This window comes from Tachysurus vachellii, chromosome 6 (assembly GCF_030014155.1).
Source record: "Tachysurus vachellii isolate PV-2020 chromosome 6, HZAU_Pvac_v1, whole genome shotgun sequence".
Taxonomy (NCBI): domain Eukaryota; kingdom Metazoa; phylum Chordata; class Actinopteri; order Siluriformes; family Bagridae; genus Tachysurus; species Tachysurus vachellii.
The window spans coordinates 16747903-16770679 of NC_083465.1; the positions used below are offsets into that span (position 1 = coordinate 16747903).

Consider the following 22777-nt stretch of genomic DNA (forward strand, 5'->3'; position numbering starts at 1 on the left):
AATCTCTTTCGAGTAGGTAGGAGTGAGATTAAGAACAGTTCTGTGCACACCTCTACATGCAGCTAGTCATATTTTGTGCCTAAACGTACTTGTGTTTTTCTGTAATATTTTCTCATATAAAAAGTGTTATCATCTTCCAATCATTTTGCATTTGGAGAAGCCTCAGCTAGCAGGAATAACAGCACAGAACCCCTGTGGTAGTGTCTAACTAGGTTGTAGATACATGTGCAAGCATCTTAGACCCCTGCACTCCTTAATATTGAATATTGTAGGCTTCTTCATATTGTTAGATTTGTTCACATGGACTGCACTCATATATTCGTAGAACAGTTCTAATAAAACAAACATTTTCCCACACAAATGTTTATATCTTCAAAATGATCTCATTGTGATATCAAACTCATTTCTGTTTTCTGAGCTACTCCAAATGCCACTAAAATTCTGTGTAAGGTTTTCCCAACCGAGCTAAACATCTCACAACAAAAAACAATCATTTCCTGAAGAATTCTATACCAGACTTGAGGTGATAAAATAATTTGTTTGTTTATACTGATCGAAAATGTCTGATGAATCAATATCCAGAATTCGAAGGCCAGGTACTGGTAAAAAGTGTTAATAATTGTGGAGTTGACTGAATGCCCAGACAATACAGAGTCTACTGCTTTAATGACACTCATATACTGCATTTGTAAGAGTATAACTAATCCAGCTTCAAGTATGTAGTGTTTTTTTTTTTTTTTTATCTGGACTGCCGCAGAATGCATACTGTGTGCTTGATGCCCTTAGGCAAAATACAGACATTGCACCATGACTCTGACATTCACAGTGATCGTGAGACCTTAACCTAACTTGCACAGGGGAGTTAGAGGTCGGACAGCCTGAACCCACTGCCCTTTGAGACACTCAGCCTGGACTTCTCATCTACTGTTTCTCTGGAACCTGTTCGATTTTTCTCTCTCTCTCATTGTTTCTCTCTCATTCTTCCTTTCAGATGCTCCTGCAGTAAACATAGCCAGCAGTGGGGCAGGATCTGGAAATGTAGCACCAATAAGTGATGATTTGGACATTTTTGGACCAATGGTGTCCAATCCTCTGCCATCCAGCACCAACACAAACCAGGTACCTTGTGATTTTTTTATAGTCCTTCTTCCTTTAACCATCCAATCCTATTCTCCTTTTATGTTTAATAAAGCTCAAGTCAGAAAACTGTAAAAGCTGATTTGTCAACAGCCAACAGCACTGCATTCTAACCCTCAACTTTTTCATACCTCAGGTTGTAATTCCTAATGTGCTTGTATAACACTTGGGTCAGACTGACCCTAAATTATATTCAAGAAGTTACCATTACTGAGGTCAAGAATAAACGTGAAAGTACATAAGAGTCTGATACAGAAACTGCAAGTATCACCACAAAGACTTTTAGTTTGTCTAATTGTTTACTTTCTAGTCTTGCATTGATTTTCACCACATTTTAAATTCTACTGCAAGAAGTGGGATTGTTTTTTTTAAGGCAAGCAGCAAAATAGCAATGATACACACATTTCATTTTCTTTACATACACAATATATTTATTACGATGAACTGAATATGTTCCCTACAATAAAGGAATGATTCTGCTTTTGAACTTGAATTTTGAACTTGAATTTAGATGCAGTCTTTTCGTTAATGTAATATTTCTGCATATCTATCATTTTTCTATTGTTTTAAAACCACTTAGAAACAGACACAAAGAAAAGGTCAAATTGGGTTGTTTTAATTTCCCCACCAAACACAATAGTTGCATTTACCTTTCTGGTCACAGCTGACAGGATTGATTTGTAAGGTCTTCCAGACATGAGAATGCACATTTAAGAGAATTAGCATCGAGCTTGCCCTTCCAGAGAGATGGGAAAAGAGACTATTAGAAAAGACTGATGTTGGGGTGCTGGTGAGGTTTTTCCTTTGTTCTCCTTTACCAGTGGATGCTTTCTTAATCATGCATTAATGTTGGCTCTTCTGGACCTGGGCCCAAATCTTTAGGTTCTCTTTATGCTCGACAACAAAGAATTACCACCAGCCAGGGCTGACTGAGCATCAACTGCTGTCGATTCACATTTTCCGTGAAAAGTTGCACTTGAATAAACTACAAAGAATAAAGGCATGTGCCCTCTCTACCTGCTCATAATGAAATAACTCTAAATACCAGGAGGTGGCAGTAGCCTGTACTTTGAAAATGAAAAAAAAAATAAAAATCCTCAGTTAGCGAGTTGTGCCAAAAAGAAAATGGACCTCCAACAGCCATCTTATTGGGACATGTTGTAAGCCTGCCATTATTCAATCAGTCAATCATCTGGCAGCAGCCCTATGTATATAATTATGCAAATACTTTCAAACAATTTTAATGATTTCATCAAACATCATAATTGGGGGAAAATGTCTTCCAAGTGATCCTGACTATATCATGGTTGTTGGTATCAGAATTTCAGAAGATCCTCATCATGGTTTTCACACACAACACACTAATGTTTATACAGAATGGTGTGAAAAACACAAAACATTCAGCAAACTCAAATAACCATAGTTTATAACTGGAAAGCATCTCAGAACACACTAAACATCAGAGGTTGAGGACAAATGGACTACAGCAGTAGAAAACCACAATTATTACTTTTTCTGGACACACTCCATCTCATAATACCTCCAGCATAGTAATGCACCATGTCACCAAGCAACAGTCTTCTCAAAGTGGTTCCATGAACATGACAATGAGATCAGTGTACTCAGCCTCCCAAGTCACCAGATCTGAATCCAACTGAACACCTTTGGCATGTTGTAGAATGGCAGATTGGCAGAGTGAATGGGCAGCTGACAAATCTGCAGCAATTATGTGATGATCTTGTCAACATGAAGCAGGAAATCAAAGGAATGTTTCTAAAACCTTGTGTAATCCTTGCTACAATGAATCCACTCTGTTCTGAGACCAAAGCGAGGCCTTTCCCAGTTCGTTATGTTGTTTCTTGATAAAGAAAAAAGTCTATTTTACTTATGTTACAATACCTATTATTGCATGCCAGATTTGTACATTTAGCAATATCAGTACCTGCCATAGATTGCTATTTTTGACAGATTTGTTCATTTAGTATATGATTTGGAATGCACCCAAACAAGACACTCTTAGATACCATGTTCACACCAGTGAAGGAAATTCGCAAGCCATTTTGTTGAAAAAGAAAATTGCTATTTTCACCACAGGAAATTGTGTTGTTTGTTCCCTCTTGAGCATTGTTTGCTTAATTTTCTTCCTTTGCTCTGATTTCCTGAGATTCTCACTCTTTACTCCACCGGCACTGATATTGGCCAGTTTGTGCCAAGGGTGTGCTGGGAACCCAGAATATTATGGATGAGACTTAGCCATCTATGCTTAATGATGTCTGTCAGACAGTAGTCTTGGTGTTGGTGTTTCAGGACCTATAGGCAGCTCCACAATGTATATGTCCTTGTTCTGCAGTGTGCCTCTTGGGTTGTGGTCCTGGAATATAAAGGATACTTTCTCTTTGTACACTTGCACCTGGCTTTGACACGAGGGATTCTAGCACGAAGAGCAATTTATTTTTGATCTGGGAGGACTGGTGCACTGCTGGGACCTCCTCTCCCTTCCTATGTCCCTTCCTATGGGAGAGCAAGAGAAACAGAGAGAGCAGTCTTGTGGTCTTCCAAGTCCTCAGGTCTGAAACTGTCAGAGGAAACAGAAAGCAGGCCAACATCTATAACATAAATTTCACCCCACAATCCAATTTTACATTAAGAAGTTTAGAAGCAGGCACACTAGCATCTTTGCTGCAAGTGCTTTTTCAATGCAGACCCACACACACACACACACATCCATTAGACGTGACCCAGTCTACTGCCTCTGAAAGCCATAAGAAAGAATTAGAATTATGTCTCAAATGTGATGTGTAACTGCAATGCTAAAGATAAAACATTTGTCGATATCTGTTTAAACACTCTACTATGCTAGTGCATGTAGATGAACGCCGATGCAACAGTACTGTATATACTCTCCTCTGATACATTCGGCTTTGTTCTTTTTTTACATGCTGAGCTTTATTGAGTTCTAGGATCGTGGCAGATTTTTTCTTTCTCACCTTGTTTGTCATTTGTTCAAAATGCGTGTGCGAAGGACACGTCAGTTTCACACAAGCTGTTATAATGGATTTGTCATTATGGATAACATATAAGATGTCAGTTGCAACATCGGGACTGTGTTTTTGTGAGAGGATTTGTGTTGTCCCCAGTTTGAGTGAGTTTGGATTGTGTGTAGAGGAGAGAACACAGAGGAGAGAAGCATAAGAGTAGGAATGAGAACGAGCCTCCTTTTCACCCCTCCACTGAGCCTTACTGTTACTGGGGACCAAGCAATTGCATGGCAAAACTGTTGAACATGTGGAACAACGCTGATTGGTTGGCTCAAGGTTTGTATCACAGCTCTCACTTCTGGCAGCTTCTCCATCTTCACACAAAGTGAGAGGTGGGGGAGGTACATTAATTTGCTTTTCCTCAAGCCTTCATAAGAGACCACCAGGGTCTCCGTTCCTTCAGTGTGGCTGTAGACAACTGCATGTTAATCCAGTCTCTGGCTTGCTTCCTTTCACATCTGATTTGCCTCCTGCTCCCATTTCTCTCAGCTCTCCCGAGAGTTTCACATGCTTGCGTATGCAGCATTTTCCTTCCTAGAGCCTTGCAGTATTGCCATCTGATTACACCGTTTTGTTTATTCTTTTTAACGTTAAAGCATCACAGGTAACCGATTTTGCTTTGTCTCAGTTTTCTAAATGAGCAATGATTGTGTTAAGTATGTTACGACTATAGCCTTTTAATGAAAGTCTGTTCACATAGCTTTATTTGTTATGATAGATTTTAGGGTTTTTCTCATATATTAGTCCGCTTGCCTAGTCAGACTCCGAGAGGATAAGGAGCGTGTTGGGAGAGGCAGTGATGGAAATGCACTTGCAAAAGTCTTCATTCAGTGGTTGAAATATGTTGATGCAAAATTGACATAAACCTTTGGTGAATGCATAAAATCATGAAAAACCAAGCCTGGAGCTGTGAGCAATGGAAACATGGTGCTGTTGCTGATTAATAAATGCATACAGTACATAAATACTTTAAAACCATCAGTATTTTCTGAACTGTTTACAGCATTTCAGTTGTTTTTCACCCCAGATTTTTTCCAGATCGCAGTGTACCATAATACTCTGGTTAGTTTATTCAGCTTTCCTGTTATAAAAATACTAGCCTACATATCATGATGTTAAAGTATGTTGAATTTTGTTAAATTATGTTCTCAATGCAGTCGAATCTCTCCAGTCCAGAGATGAATCCTTGCAAGAGCTTCTAGCAGTAAGCCCTTTTCAGTAATGTAGGTTCAGCACAGTCACCCTTCTGCTCCCGTGCATTAGTTACAGTGCGAAGGTTAAGCCAACAGACAGGATGTATGGAGCGCTGATGTTGCATTCCTGCCCTCTGCTTCATTCTGTACTCAGCAATACAAATGAGAAGCGTAGCTGTTCTTTAAAGAACATAGCCATCGATTCTAGAGTCCCTGGTTATATTGGCAATAGTTTTGTTGATTTGACGAGACAAGTTTATTTGAAACGACTCGCAAATGACACACAATACACTTCAAACATGCAGCTTGGCATAAAAGTTAAAGTAAAACTCCATCTAAAATTGTTTATATTGATATACACCCACCATCCACTTTATCAGTTGTCTAATCAGCAAATCATATGGCAGCAGAATGCGTACAATCCTGCAGATACAGGTCATCAGCTTCTTGTTCATATCAAGCATCAAAATGAGAATAATCAAACACGCATAACAGCACAGTGAAAGTCTTTCTTTGCATATCCCAACTTTGGAGGTTGGGGTCAGAGCGTAGGGTCAGCCATGATGTAGCACCCCAGTTACAGAGAGGGTAAAGACGCGGCCCAAAAGTGGCAGCTTGGCTGAACTGGGGCTTGAACCCTGACCCTTTGAAAAACAACCCAGAGCCTTAACCACTGAGCCACTGTTTGTTATGCTCGTGAGAAATTAGTGGTTGTATACTGCATTGACATTGATAAAAGGATACATTTGCACAGTTTTTCTTCATGGTTTGTTCATGAGGTTTTTGTTTTGTTCATGGCTAAATTGGAATCAGGAAGTCTCTGTGTTGGAATGGCTCTCCAACTCATAATTCCTACTCAAAGTCAAGATTGTTTGTCTATTTGTTTGTTTCTTGTGATTCTGTGACGTTACTTCATGGTAGTGCTCTTAGTATAGAGAACAAATAAGAACAAGAAATAAGAGCACGATTTAAGGTTTAAGCAGGCTTTTAATTTTCTGTTTATATTTCTGTTTATATATGAGGGTGATGCTTATATTTAAATGTTTGTGTGCTTTCGGCAAGATGTTTTGATCAACAGCTCTTTTATGTCATTTTTGGTTCTCTTAACAGTGAATTATCACATCCACTTTAAAAGCAAATCAAGCACTATTTACACAACTCTCAAATTCATTTCTTTGTACACAGCTGACATTAAGTATTCATTCTATTTCTGACTTCAGACAGCCAAGTTCATGTAAAAGCTCTAATGGAAAGTAGGAGGTTTCAAGATGGAGTTCCCAGGGGTCGTGAACACAGCAATACAACAGAGACTTGGCAGTCTTAAACGACAAAAACACTGGCAACGACACCAGTATTAGCGTGAAAATGAAAGATTTGGAACCTTGAGCAGGGTGTACAGATATGGAGGTGAGGGGATGGGCCAGACTAAAGAAAAAGATGTTGTTGCATCAGGCTCCAGTGAGAGCTGTAGTATGGTCTAAATCCCTACAATCTTACTATCAGCAAGTGTGTAATGCTCGTTCTGGGAAAGTGAAAATAGACCAATCTGTCAGTTAAAAAAAGGTTTTTCCGAGTCTTTTCCTTTTGCTGTCCAAAGTTCAGTCAATATCAAGGTCCATATGCACCCACACAACATTTTGGTAGCACATTATTTATCCACTTAAAGCTGTGTGTACAAATTAAACAATAAAAGTACACACAGCACAGTTGGAGATTTTGTATATAAGCAGATCAGGTGCCTGTACATACACACAGCATTAGGCAGAGAGAGCATATGGTCTAGCTGGCACTACTGAGCAGTAATCTCACCAGAGTACAGTTAGTAAAGCATATTTATATTATACGTCATCCAGGAGAATTGAATGTACAAACATTAACACATATGTTTGGTTCCAACAGAACCACACAGGGAATGATATACTGTTGGGAGAAAGAAATCAGACACTCATTGTTGGATTGAAATTCCAGCCTCCATGATTCGTGCTCTATGGAGTCAAAGGTAAGAGAAAGGGGAGAAAGTGACCCCATGACGGAGGCTCATCTGTCCTGCCACTCTGCTGAACCCTGGTATGCAGTCAGGACAAAGTGATGCTGCTTTATGGAAGCTGTATGGCAGCACTGGCACATGACATGTCTGCCTGCAGTTTGCCAACAGCCCTTTATATGATTCAGTTTAAGGGTATTTTTTCTTATGAAGGTTTATTCACACAAGCACATTTTGCAGGGATAAACATGCACAATGAGAAATACAGACTCCTTCACATTGAGATTCACTCTGCTGTACTCGAATGAGTTGTCGTTTTTTCTGGCTCTCTTAATTAGCGGATGCTGATACTGTAGCTTCTTTCAGTTTTTGTGTAAGGGAGGGGTTCTTGCTTTAGTCTCTTCTTCTGGAGGTAAAATGCTGCTTAGTCAGGTTAAGGTCTGGTGATTGACTTCTACTTAAACATCCACTTTTCCCCAATGATGAAGTGCGTTTTGTTTTGGCAGTGTGTTTTTAGGCTCATTGTCTTGATGAAGTTCTTCCCAAATTAAATTAAATGCATTTCTCTGTAAAGTGGCAAGACACCATAAGTTACATCATCAACAAAGATAATTGAGTCTGTTCCAGAAGCAGCCATGCAAGCCCAATCCATGATAATACCTCCACCATGATCTTGTTTTGTTTTAGATCTTGAGCAGATCTTGGATCTTGTGGTATGGCCTCTATATTTCTGTTCTCAAAAACTGAAATATTACCTTCATCTCTGTCCTGTCGAGCTGGTTAGTGATGTCCCTGACTGTTGTTTCTGGGTATTTCTTTACAGCTTCCACAATGTTTGTCATCAAAGGCAGTTTTCCTTGGCCAACCTGTTCACTGTCTGGTTGTTGGTATACCAGTGGTTGCTTTCTTTTTTTTTAGGACATTCCAAATTGCGGCGTTGGATTACCTCAATGATTTTTCCTCATTTCTCAGTTTTAAAATGGCTTGCTGTTGTTCAGTAGATAGATCTTCCTATAGTTTTATTCTTCAATAACAAATAATAAATGTTGTCTTTACAATTGAAGCCCAGGATCCAAACCAAGAGTCGATGTTCAGATCTAGTAAACGTTTAAACAGTCAATTTAACATGGAACACCTGGGTGACGAGAACTGTTCGTGATCAAATATTTTGATCATTTGTAAAACGTGTCAATTTTAACAAAAAGATACCATGTTCTAAGTTGTGTAACAAGGCTCCAGAAATTAAAGTGGAAATTTATGTCTCTGTGCATATGTGAGTTTCTTCTGGGTGCTCTAGTTTCCTCCCATCTTCCAAAACCAGGTGGATTGGTAGCTCTTTTAAAGCCTGCTTGAGGTTTCCCTTAGTAATGGGAATAATCACAATAATACATAATCACATTATGTAATGTATGTGCATGAGCACAGATGTAGGTCACCGTATATACAGTAAATGCATTACAGAGCACTGAACTTGCAAAGTTTCACGTTTTTTCTGCCTCTTAGTGCAGATGGTCTCTCAGTAGGAATAATGCTTAATGAAAGCAGAGTTGTTTTGCTTTCTTACCACTACACTGCGGCTCTTATGGAAGCTGGCATTGTGGAGAACGCTTGTCACCATCACTCACTGCTGTTTTTCCTACCGGACGCTTTCACTGCAGTATGTTAAGCACTTGACTGTCATGCAGCATAGCCCTGTTTTATTTAGCAGCTCATTTAGCATAGTCCCACTTTTCTCTGCATGTTGGTTTTATTACTGACTTTCTTTTTTTTTTTAACTTGGATCTTTTGATGGTCTGGTTTTGTTCTAGCAGATCGCATTTCTCTTTGGCAGGGTCGTGCTGTAGTGCCGCTGCTGTAATGACTGTTGTCTGGAAACTGACTCACAGGCAGAAGTATGAACTGGGCTCAGGGCCATTTACTGTTACTGCAAAGTGCTGCCCATGTTTCTGTAAGAGAATGTGTTTTAAGTTGTTTAAGGAAACTTTGCTTCAATTGGACAACAGAATAGGGGAACTTGCAGTGCTCCAAACTGTTGACACTTGACATTTATCATTGATTCTGCTTAAATGCTTACACTTTTTGTAAAATTATAAAAAGGTCACTGTAATTTTGGGGTTCTCTCTCTTTCTCTCACATACACATACACATACACACACACACACACACACACACACTCTCTCTCTCTCTCTCTCTCACTCACACACACACACACACACACAAACTCTCTGACACACACACACCTATCTATTTATAATTTGTTTTCCAGCATAATATTTTTTTGACATTGCTTCATGTCAACAAGATAATTAATTAACAAACTAATGAACCACACTGATATTTCCCTGACATTATTAATGTTGTATTTAGTTTATTGAATCTAATTATTTTCTTTATTTGGATTCTTTCCTAACCATGATTTTATTCTGAATTTTAGATGAGATTAAACACACATTAATCCAAAAAAAAAAAAAAAAAGAACTCTGAATTCATTTGGCCACCTTTTCAATGAAGAAGTGAATTGGCCGTTATAAAATAACCATTGAAATTTATTCTAGTAATTTGAATAGGCAATTGGGAAAGAGTCCTTCCAGCTGTCTACAGGCTTCCACCTACATATTAGTGTCTATTAGGACAGAAACCCCCCAGAGGTTTTATTTTTTACCCTTCAGCTTGCTATGCTGTGATGAGGCCTGGTTACTTCTGTATCAGTATTTTTGTGAGCATGGCAGTGTGTCTCATTGGCGTCTGCGTTGATACTTGCATATGATGTGGACATGTTCATTAGAAAGTGAATAACTAAGTAGATACTGTGATTCTAGTCATTAAACTGGATCACATATGGGACAGTGTGAAAATGTTTGAACATTTAGATTTTCTCTACAGAAAAGATTAATGGAAGACAAGTGTGAATAAAAGAGACTATGTAATAAGCCTCAGTGTACCTCAGTATTTTGGAGCATGGCTGTGGGGATTTGTGCTCATTCAGTCACAAGAGCATTAGTGTGGTCAGGCACTGATGTCAGATGAGGAGACCTGGCACACACTCCCAGTACAGACCTGCAGTCCAGACCTTGGGAGTCTACATGCCAAAGGTTGGGTTGAGTTCATTTGCCCTGTGCAGGTTACTCGAGTTCTTTCACAGCATGGGGCATTGCCATGCTGGAACATGTTTCTCTTAGTTCCAGAGAAGAAAATAAAAGATAAAAACTTTAAAACGTATTCTAATTCTTTTATGATATTTTGCAATCAAACCTATTTGAAAATAAACTTTTAAATCTAAAAACTTTATCTTTTTTCAGAAAGGACTGAGAGAACTGAGATATTGTGCTCATGTATTCTGATTCCGTTGTCTTGGTCTTATTTCACATGAAACCTTAAGAAAGTAATTAACAAGGTCTTTTTTTTATAGGTTGGCTTCACTGCTGGAATGAGGCATGAAATGATGTAAAGCCTGCTTTTAGTAAGATTGTGTCTTTCTTATTCTAATACAGACAATTACATTTATATTTGTATGGCACTTTTAACAGTAGACATTGTCACAAAGAAACTTAATTCAATGAGAATTATACAGTTTACAATAGCGAGGCAAGCCAGAGACAATGGAAAAGAAAAACTCCCTGAGATGATGGAGGAAGAAACCTTGAGCGGAACCAGACTCAGAAGGGAACTCATCCTCATGTCAGATAGTGGGATTATAAGCCACTATCTTTCTAGAATTGTACACTATATAGTCAATTATAGTTGTATATACACATAAAATAACGATTAAAGAAAAAATGCTGAGAATTTGTCACTGATCGACTGACCTCACACTTCCTTTATATACAAGAAGATTTCAGTAAACATGTTTTCCATTTTTTTCTCAGCACAGAGAAATGTGTCAGGTCTTGCTTGAGGTACTATGTAATATGTTAGTGGATGGAAAATAGGTTGGAAAAGCACTTATTTAGAGAGCAGGCTACAGCAGTTCAAGGAGAAGTTGTGGAGTACTAGGTTAGCTTTAATGGAAGTGCAGTTCTGTGGAGAGAGGGCTTCAGGGTCAGATACGGTTCTCCATTCTCAAGCATTTCTCAGAACATTTTATATCCATACTGTAACCTCTAGTAAAGTAATATTCTTTTGAGTATTTGTAAAAACACCCACTCCCATCCACAACCAGATGTAAGAATTACATCTCTACTTTTGCATGCTTGTCTTTTATTGTTCTCCTTCTTGCTGTCGTCCTTGGTCTCGTACCGTCAGATGTCCAAAATGGCTTGACATTAAAGCTGTTGAAGCCGATTTCTCTTCACTCGGTCCGTGCGCCTGCTGGTGTGAACCACCATCTTTACTAACTACAAACACACACATTTGTTTTTTGAGAACTCTTTTGTCTGTTCTTTTTCTTTCATCGACTTTCTGCTTTCTGTGGTTTCCCAGGCAGATGGAGGTTGCTGAGGGGAACTGGATTAGCTCAACCCAGTCCTGTACACCAGCAGAGTGCTAATTATCTGTGTACGGCTACTAATCACACAAAGCCTGCTCTGTTTCACAGGAAGCCGGAGTGTGTGTGTGTGTGTGTGTGTGTGTGTGTGTGTACGCACGCACGCTAATGTTACTTGGGTTTGCTGGGGGTGGATAGAACTGGAATATTTATGGCCTTTCCCGAATGTCAGCGATATACTACAAAGCGCTGTGCAGTGCCTCTGTGTGTGAATATTCATTGGTCTGTGCATTACTTGTATAAGTGCACACGAATATTTATAGCCCTCTGAGACCGAGTCTATAATCAAGTAAACTTTTAGTAATGTGTACACGTATGCAGTACTGGCCTCCTCATATACACCGAAATACATAGAAACACAGCAGAGAACAGAAGAATACAAATTATTGAGCAGTGGTCTTAGCTTCATCCATTATTAATCCTAATAGCTTTTACCCTCTTCCCCTGTGGACGCCTTTGAGTGATTCACATGTTATGTGACGAGTAGTGGAGGAGGGCTTGTGTAATATTTTTTCCTGCTTCACTCCTATAGAAAACAACATGCTTTATGGTCTTAAGGCTTGCGTGTCACAACACCAAGATGTGCATACATATGTGTTTACATGATCCTTCTGACAGAGCTTTAATCCACATTTGGCTTCTCACACACTGCTACTCTTCTTAGAAACAACAGTCAGAGGTGAACCCTTGCACCCCCTCAACACAGCACTGTGTCTTATATTCCCAAGTTAATAAATTAAGAGTGACCACCTCTTGCAGTGTCACCCGTCAGCTGATCAGTGCTGTACCCGTGCTGACTTCCTTATGTACTACTCGAGCTGAGACATACAGTTGGATGTGTGTGTGTGTGTGTATATATATATATATATAAAAATTGGATATATATATATATATAAGTGTGTATGTATATTGTTTTACATATATATATATATCCAATTTTTATCCATATCCAAATATATCCAAATCCAATTTTTTTTTTTTTTTTTTTTTAAATGTAATTTTTAGACATAGTTTCCTGCTACAAATTTTTATTAACCCACAATAATGTTTTGTTGTTTCTACTTGGCTTCATTTTGGCTTTTTTTTTTTTACTGGATATCAAAGAAACATCCAGCATCTTCACCTAATTTACTACCTCCAACTACAGTAGGTTTCTAGATAATAGAGGTCATACCCTCCTGAGAATAGGGTGCGCTCAGTACGTGCACACTATTTACAAATTAATATAGCACTACAGAAAATACATGATTTTCATGCATTTGTTGTATTTCAATGCCTAATGAAATAATCCCTTTTTTAAGTCTCTGTTTTTTTACACCAAGTTATTGGTACATTTGGCTGTTCAGCTCACTCTGGAATGGAGATGTGGAGATCTTTTTTGTTTGTGTTTGTAAAAATCTAAAAGCCTCAATAGAGCATGTGTTACAGTGATTTAATAAGGAGTAAGGTCGTCTTAGACAAGATGAAAAGCAATAAACAGTTCTTACCCCATGCAATATATAGTCTATTCACATTAAGCTTTGGTTTCTAAGCATCATAATAGCCAAAGATTTTTATTCTATACACAGAATAATGGCTGCAACAGTTTTATTGATGTAAGGCTTGTTGCATTAAGGCAGAATTTTATTATTGTGATGTGGTCACAACTAAAGTAGACATAAAATCACGCACACCACGGTTTTATTTTTTATTTATACATTTTATGCACAAGCATGAAACCAAGATTACTCTTTTTCCACCTTTAATGTTATATTGCAACATATAAAAAATAAACAGTAAACACAAAATTGTATTAGAAAACATAAGTCATAGCCTGCAAAAGTGTGCAGACCCCTAAACTAATACTTATACTGAAGCACTGTTGAACTTATTACACTTAATTATAGTATTAATCTTTTGGGGTAAAAGTCTATCAGGTCGGAACATCTTGACTTCCCAATGTTCTGGCACTCTTACAAAACATCTTAGATCAAATTGCTAGGGCAATTGATTGATTTATATTGGTTGGTTGGTTGGTTGGTTTTTCATCAAATATGCCATTTAAAATGATGACCAAGTTCAAACTTGGACTTATCAGACATTTCTGCCATCTGCTTTGGGTGAATGCCTTTGACAAAATTGGCATTTTGTGGCTTCCATCTATTCACCCTACCCCATAACCCAGGCATGTGAAGAATAGTACAGAATATTGTCAGATGTGGGGAACAAACAGTGCTTGCTAGAAATTCCTGTGATTTCAACGGAAGTGTCATTTGCCTACTTGTGCATATCACTAGTCACCCCCCTGATCCCCAGAGGGCTTTCATGAGAAGCATCATGTACCGTCCCGGCTTTGGATTTGTTACCAATCTGTGCTGCACTGTTTACTAGAAAAGTGCTAATATTCTGGCTGTAGCTACTTTCACCCCAGTCCTTCACACTCTGTCCACCGAGACATTACTGCTTCTCCAGCCTCCTGAACACCACAGTGCGAGTTCAGCCCTGCAGCTTTGGAGCTCTGACACCTAGGCAGCGAGAGAGCTGAGGCATGACAGAGTGTCTGAGTCTGTGCCCTTTCACTCTTACTGTTATTTTTCTCCATTTTTCATGCTACTTCTGTTCATCAGTCGTCTTTTACAGGGCCTCTAGCAGTGGAGCTGAGTAATTCTTCTTTGTTTTTGCTCAGTTCATTTGCATCCAAATGATGTTACGTAGCGTCCCTCTTTCCTCATCACTCTTGGTTTCGTGCCTTTGAGTGATGAGCTTGTGGGAATGCGATAGAGGGTGGAAGGTATAGTAATTAGCTACATAGTGTAGCTTTAAAACTGTGCCGCAGCTCTTGACAGGCCTTGCTTTACACCTGTCTTTACAAAGTAAATGACTGAACAGAGATGGATTAGAAACCATAGGCTGTGCGAACACAGGAAAAGGACTCTATACATTTCTGTTAAGACTCATCAGCCTTTTTAGATTCTAATTAAAGACATCACTGACTCTTCTTGCTAGGAGGCACAGATAGACGAACGCAGTGTTTTAGTGTATACTGAATGTAGATAGGATTTTTCCATCTTAGAATGATTGTGAGGTTCCTGAATGGTTATTAATTTGCTTATGTGACAATCAGCCTGAATCACATTAAAATGAGGTTTAGAAAAAAATGGAGTGGAGATATAAATAGCTGGTATAGGCATAATGGAATAAATGTCATTATAAATATAAGTAACAGCTGTTGTATTGTGGTAGATGCTGCGTTCAGATTCTTCAAGCTGTCTCTGAGTTTTTTATCTGTAGTGGGGGATTGATGATGACTTACAGCCAGCACTTATCATATATATGCTGATATTATTTAACAGAAATGGCTGTTATGCCACCTTTAGAAGGAATTTTAAAGAAATAGCTTGCAAGAGCACTATCCCATCAGCGAAAATGTATGTCTCAGCAGGACTAAAGACACATTTAACTTCAGGGAATTTGCACACCCGCTATGTGGCTTTGGAGGCTTCATATCCTGTTGGTCGCAGCTGCAGTCACACATTTCTAAATGAATTCAGGTGTAATGGCTGTACACACTTGATCACACTAACGTCGCTCCCCCTATAGAGATGCAAGTTTGAACACATGAGCACTGTGCATGAGAGGTGTTATCAAATATGAAAAAGCAAGTCCAGGTCTTTTGCCTCAGGTGCCAAGCAAGTGTTTGGGTATTACATTTCAAGTCTTTTCCATAATTCTTTTTGTTACCTGTTAATTAACTTGTATCAATTCCATGATGTTTTTCTTTAGTGTTGGCTTATGTAAAAAAATCGTATCTGACTTTGATTTACTCTAGCTATCATTATGGCTTTTGTGACTCTCTATTATTAATTCTTTATAAAAACCAAGGTACTTAATTAGAAAAGCAGCGAATCAAACTGCAAAGAAAGTAGTCCAGTGATATAAATTCTAATGGAAACTATATAAAAAAAATTATATTAGACATATTTACGTGGGGAAACGGCATCGTTACCACATTTGCATAGGCATTGAACAATACAGCCACTAAATGATTTTACCACATTACCACTGACAATAGCTCCTGCCAGAATAGTGTATACACTAACTGTCCATTTTATTAGTGGGCATACTCTCAAAACTACTGCTTCTTCAAGTAATTATGCAAAAAAATCAAGCAGAAACAGGTCAAGATCTTCATTTAGTGGTCAAATATTGAAACAAAGGGATAATGTGATCTCTGACTTTGACCTTGTGGCCTGGTTGTTGGTGCCAAACTGCTTTCAGTATTTTCAGAAACTGCTCATCTCCTGGGATCTTCACACACAACAGTCTCTAGAGTTTCCACAGAATGGCATGAAAAATAAAGAAACAACAAATCATGCAGTCAGCAGCAGCATCCCTTGTGAGAATAACCACACTGGTTTGAACTGACAGGACGTCTAAAATAACTTAAATCAGCACTGTTTACATCTGTGGTGGGCAGAAAAGCAGCTCTGAATGCAAAACATGGTAAAATGAGTTGGTGGATGGGCTACAACAGCAGAAAACAGAATCGGTTCCATACCTGTCAGCCAAGATCAGTGATTTGAGGCTACTGTAGGCTCTGTTTTACTAAAACTGGACAGTTGAACTAGACAGATTTGAAATGGGGACCAAAACACAAACTAGAACTGATACTGATGATTATACTAATGAACGTGTTAATCTCATGTTTGCTGCTGCATTATGTGAGACGTGTGAATTCTGCATACATTTTTCATTTTTCCAATCAACACACCAGTATCCCCATTTGAGTAATGACTAATTAACTCTGAGCTAGTGTCAGATATGCGGTAGTCAGACAAGGTACAACATTGATACTTATTATTTTATTATTTTCTTATATGTGGCAACATGGTATTAAGCTTAAATTAATGAGTCATAGTGAGGGTGTAAAACTTGAATTGCAATAAAAACTGCTTCTTGAAGTTGTTGCATCTTATGCGGTATACTACATGGTATCACCAAGCTTTTCATGTCCTCTGATCTGTGCAGGTCAATTCCACTAAAGCAGCTGGGAGCATAGCTGCAGGCCCTGGTGTGGGAGCTACCTCAAGCACTGCTGGCACAGCAGGAGCTGCTCCAGCCCAGTCTGATCTGGACCTGTTCAGTGAGAACAGCAGCAACAAAGCAGAGGACTCCACCAAGAAACCTCTCTCTAAGGACACTATTCTCTCCTTGTATGGGTCCAGCACTGTCCCACAACAACCTGCACAAGGTATATACCACAACATAGCAAATACGGACTTAAGAGACCCTTGTATATAATGAAGCACTAGTGTGTTTTAAGACAAGAGAAAAATAAGAAGGGGGACCATTAAAGAGGGTTTTGATGGATGTTCATGGATGTAAATTCAGTTTATCTGTCTCTGCCTGTTTGTCTGTGAGTGTCTCTGTGTGCATGTCTTCCAATTCCTGTCTGCCTGCATGACTGTCTGTGTGTATATGAATGGAACATTGAGTCAGATTGAGTAACATCTGTTACAGTGGTTTTGTCTGTGGTTTGGCAGGACAAACTACTGAAAACCTAGAGTACTAGGTTTTATTCAGAATAGTATTTAGTTTGTAGCTGTTTGCAGGCCGGGTTGGCTTTCCAATTCTTTCTAATGTGTTAAAACAGGGATTATTTTGTTGGTTTAAATTATATATATATATATATATATATATATATATATATATATATATATATATATATATATATATATATGTGTGTATATATGTATATGTATGTGTATATATATATATGTATATGTATATATATATATATATGTGTATATATATATATATATGTATATATATATATATATATATATATATATATATGTATATATATATATATATGTATATGTATATATATATATATATATATATATATATATATATATATATATATATATATGTGTGTATGTGTGTGTGTGTGTATATATGTGTGTGTATGTGTATATATATATACAGTTGAGGCCAAAATTATTAGCCCCCTTATGAAATTAGACAAAACTCTTGATTTCTCCATGGAAATGACCATTAACAACAAGTGTTTTATAGTGTGTTTGTTTCCAAAATAACAAAGACAAAATCTCCACTAAGTTTGATTAGGATATTTAATTGAAATAGTGAGTTGAAACAAGAAAGGGCAAAAATGAAACGTCCAAAATTATTAGCCCCCGGTCATTAATAGTCAATAGTGAACCCTTTCTGAGCCACAACTGACAACAACCTCTTAGAGTAGTTCTTTACTAGGTTGGCACAGGTTTCCTGAGGGATTTTAGCCCATTCTTCCATTGCAAATTGCTCCAGCTGGTCCAAATTACGTGGTTTCCGAGCATGGACATTCACTTTGAGCACTCGCCACAGATTCTCAATAGGATTGAGGTCTGGGCTCTGTGCGGGCCACTCCAGGACCTTTGTTTTGGTATCCTTCAGGAACTGTTGGACCAATTTCGATGTATGCTTTGGGTCATTGTCTTGTTGGAAGACCCAGCGACGACCTAAGGCTAGACTACGAGCAGATTTCTGCATATTATCCCTCAAAATGTCAACATAATTTTCTTTTTTCATGATGCCATGCACCCGAACAAGGCTCCCTGTGCCTGAAGCTGCAAAACAGCCCCACAGCATGATGCTCCCACCACCATGTTTAACTGTGGGAACTGTGTTCTTAGGGTTGAAGGCCTCACCCTTTCTTCGCCAAACATAAGCAACATCCATGTGCCCAAACAGTTCCAGTTTAGTCTCATCAGACCAAAGCACAGACTCCCAAAACTCATCTTTACCTTTCAAATGTTCACGGGCAAACCTCAGTCTAGCTGTGATGTGCCGCTGTTTGAGTAAAGGGGTTCTTCTGGGACGATGGCCCTGAAGCCCACCACGATGAAGAGCCCTCACAACTGTGTTCCTTGAAACATCAACTCCAGAAGAGGCCAGGTCAGCAACAATCATCTTGGCAGATGTCTGGGGCATCTTGCTGATATCTCTGACTATTTTCCTCTCCAGGGTTCTTGAAATCTTGCGCTTACGACCACGCCCAGGTTTGTTTCTTACAGAATTTGTCTCCTTGTACTTGGCAATGATGCAACGTACGGCGGTTCTAGACACTGTGAAACGCTTGGAAATGGCAGTATAGCCTTCCCCCTTATCATGAGCCTCCACTATCTTCTTTCTGAGCTCAAGACTGATTTCCTTTGTCTTTGGCATGGTGAGTAAAAGTAGTCTCTCCCAATAATGTGTTCAAGTGCCCTGTTCCTTGGAGTCCTTTAATGCTGATTGAATGCCCAGGTGTTGTTAGGAAGCCAATTGACTGCACAGGTGTGGTTTGAAAGCTGATTGATTAATTAGGTGTGTTTTGAAAGCTGATTGATTAATTGGGTGTGTTTTGAAAGCAAATATTCACAAGGGGCTAATATTTTTGACCACCCCATTTTCACTATATTTGATTATAAAGCAAGCCTAAAAATGTATTTTATATTCCAAAATGTACCAAAAGCTACTAAATAGCACTGGCGAATGTTTGATTATATCAAGTTTTATCAATGCTGCAAACATTGGAAAGATCTTTAGGAAAATGTTCCAAAATTCCTGGGGGGCTAATAATTTTGGCCTCAACTGTGTATATATATATACATATATACATACACATATATTAAATACATAATATGCACATTACACATACATATTACATATGCTACAGCAGCAGCCTGTTTCCAACCTATTAAAAATAAAACATGAACTTTCCTTTAGCCCATAAATTGTAAATCTCAATAATTTAGTCACTGAATGGTTGTATGATTCAGCATGATAAAGCACTTACTTAAGTCAGGCTCCATGTAACACTCTTTTAAACAGAGTCCCAAAAGTTCTGCCTCCAAATGAAGGCTCTGCCATTTTTCTACTGTCAAGTCACCTCTTAATAAGCCCTTTCAGCCAGAACACCTCCTTCTTCCTCTCTTATTTCAAAGATCACTTGAGGTGAAATGGTCTGGCACTGGCATATTAGTGCACGCTTTATTTTGAGTGTGTCTGTGGGAGTTTGTGTATCCTGCCGTTTATTTTTTTGGTGTTCATGTGCTGATCTTTGTTGTTTTTTTGTGTGTATGCCATAGTAAGGGTGTTTACCCAGGTTTTCCCTTTTTGTTTTCTCTTTCCCTCTAGCTGCTATGTTCATTGGTACGTCTCAGATGCCGTTTCCTGCACAGCCACAAGCTAACTTCCAGGCCTTCCCAGCTATGGGAGGCCCCATGCCACCCACCACCATGATGGGTGCAGTTATGGGCCAGGGTGGAGCTATGATGGGCCAGAACACTGGGATGATGGTTGGCATGACTATGCCCAATGGCTTTATGGGAAATGCCCCAGCAGGAGTAATGGGAGTGGCACCTGGCATGATGGGAGCACAAGCTGGAGCAATGCCTGCAGGTGTTGTTCCCCCACAGAACATGTACACCATGCAGCCTGGCCAGCAGCCCCAGTGGAGCATGGGACAGGTAAAAGACTGCTGTAATATTGTCAGACACAAAGAGGCTGAATCTGCTGATGACATCATGTGGATGCATTTGCTGGAGATTCAGTGTGCCAAACACAGCACTTTTGTCAGCCCATAGTAGTCTTAGCTAATGCACTGTATCTCATCTCAGAGGGCTGAGCTTTCACTCAAATGATGACCACATCAGCAAATCCATATGATGCCTAACTAGTGCCCATAGTGGTTGGATTGTCTAATGCCAGTTCGGCTGTTTAGAGCTTTCTAAATGCTCAGATGTTATTAATCTCAGTTTAAATTTGGCCAATTCATTCAAAAATGTATTGATACTCTAAATAAAAATCTAACAGTAAAATCTAGCAGAACATTTATAAAACTAAAAGCAAGCTACAGTAAGAATAAATGAGAACTTTTAAAAAATTTGAAGGTGGCTTCATCCCAGACATTTACAGGATTTGATATTACAAATTAACCAGTGGTATTTTTGATCATTTACAACAGAGCCAACATCTTAAGAGGCTGTCGTAACATTTAACGGTGTCTTGGAAACATGCAGTACAACAGATACTCATGATAAGTTAGTGAGATAAATCCCAAATGCCATATCCTGCTCTATAATTGGCTAATAGTTCATATCATTTCAACCATATTTCATGCTTTGAACCTAAGAAACTGAACTTTATTTGGCTCTCTTGTATTTCAGCAGAAATTAACAGGTCTCACCTTGTTCTCAACGCTTGCTTAATTAGATTCACTTTGCTTTTGTATCCCTTCATATTTTACATCCTGGATTTTTTATTAGTTGTAGGGCTGTAGTTGTAGGTTGTAGGTCCCCAAATGTAGAAACCATTTTCTAATGTAGCAAAGCACAGTTTAATGTAGTATTAAAAAAAAAAGTAAGGATAGGAATAGATCTGAAAAGAAATGCATTAGAGGTGAAGTATTACTGGAAAATAAAATCACAGATAGTTTACTAGACTGAAAAGAGTGGATTTAGAAGTGCAGGATATTGGCTGCTAACATTATTATACCTGATTTCTCTCTTTCTGTAATTTTAAGCTCATATCTCTTTCTCTTTTTTGATTAGATGAACCAGCAGATGTCTGGGCTGAACCTCAACGGTGCTCCCATGGCCTTCGGGCAGCCCGGGACCACTATGGGGGGCTGGGTGGGGCCTCCTTCTGGTCAGACCCTCAGTACCCAGCTCTGGAAGTGAGTGAACAAGGGCGAGTGGAGGACAATAAAGGGTGCAGCATCCCTCCATCTCTCCTCCCTTGACCAACCGCCAGAGCACACCAAGAGTTTTATTCATGTACTGCTCTTTTCCCCCCTCCCTCTTTTTTCCAACCATAACTCTTTTACTGGAGGTTGTCAGTTCAACCTTGCTCCTGTGAGTCAACCGAATGATCGAGAGTGTGAAGAGTTGAAGAGACTGGCAGCTTTGTCAGTCTTATTTGCATTTTCTTCTTCTTCTTCTTCTTCTTCTTCTACTTCTTCTTCTTCTCCTCATTCTCATTCTTCTTCTCATATTTTTTGGGTTGGAAAAAAAATTACATATCAGCGAAGAAAGCTGCTGGACCAATATACAAGCGTCTAATATATCATTACCAAATCAATAGTGAGTAATAGTATTTAAATGGCAGAGATATGGCTATCTTGTTTGTGGAACCCCCCTCCCCCCCTTTACCTTGACCACTGTATATGCCCCATATCCTAAAGCCCTGTAGCAGCTATCGTATGATCCATTGTACTGTATGTAAGCATAAGATAGAGAAGCAGTCAATCCCCCATCACCTCACCCTCCCTGTACAAGCCCATCAGCTTCACCACCCTCATCCATCTTTGACTGTGATGTTTTAATGTGTGCATTACAGAGAAGCACAGTTAGCAACAGGCAAATAAACCTGGACGACTCAGCAGCAGTGTAACGGCCAATGGGAGAAAGGGGATGGAATATTTAATTGAGCTACAGGGAACAAAGAGGGAGGTGGCTACAGAAAGGATATGTGTGCAAATAGGAAATTTTAGTAGATTTTTTTTTTTTTTTAATCGAACAAATGTACACATATGAACATGCTAGTCCCATGACTGTGGCAGAGTGAAAGTCCACTCAGACAGGGTCCCTCTGCTGTGCAATAATGTGAGCATCCACACCTCGTCATCCAGGTTTATTTCTATAATGTGTTTACATTTTTCTGGTGCCTAGTACAGAGGGGGAAAAATGTTATTTCCGTGCATTAAACAGTGAGTAGCCATGAACTATTGTGTGATCCTTTTTTTCTTAATGCCTCATTTATTGTAAAGTTCTCATTTTGTTTTATGATGTTTTTTTTCTTCTTTACTTTGCTTTTAAAAGAGGGTCATTTGGAATAAAGACAGTTGCAATCTGAAGGCTTGCTTCTGTAGTTCTGGGTTCAGGCTGTTGGCATTGCCCTGGATCTTTCATGTCCACTT

General features: G+C 38.9%; 1 protein-coding gene across 4 annotated transcripts in view; it reads left to right on the forward strand.

The window, feature by feature from the left end:
* smap1 (small ArfGAP 1) overlaps nucleotides 1-22582 on the forward strand; it is a 109816-nt gene extending 87234 nt beyond the window's left edge. For all 4 annotated transcript variants that reach the window (XM_060872586.1, XM_060872589.1, XM_060872588.1 and 1 more), the window contains 4 exons: nucleotides 992-1119; nucleotides 16843-17065; nucleotides 19996-20327; nucleotides 21411-22582. In XM_060872586.1, the coding sequence (XP_060728569.1) occupies nucleotides 992-1119; nucleotides 16843-17065; nucleotides 19996-20327; nucleotides 21411-21539 (812 nt within the window). In that variant the 3' untranslated portion in view covers nucleotides 21540-22582. The remainder of the gene's footprint in view (nucleotides 1-991; nucleotides 1120-16842; nucleotides 17066-19995; nucleotides 20328-21410) is intronic.
* Nucleotides 22583-22777: the final 195 nt, after the last annotated feature.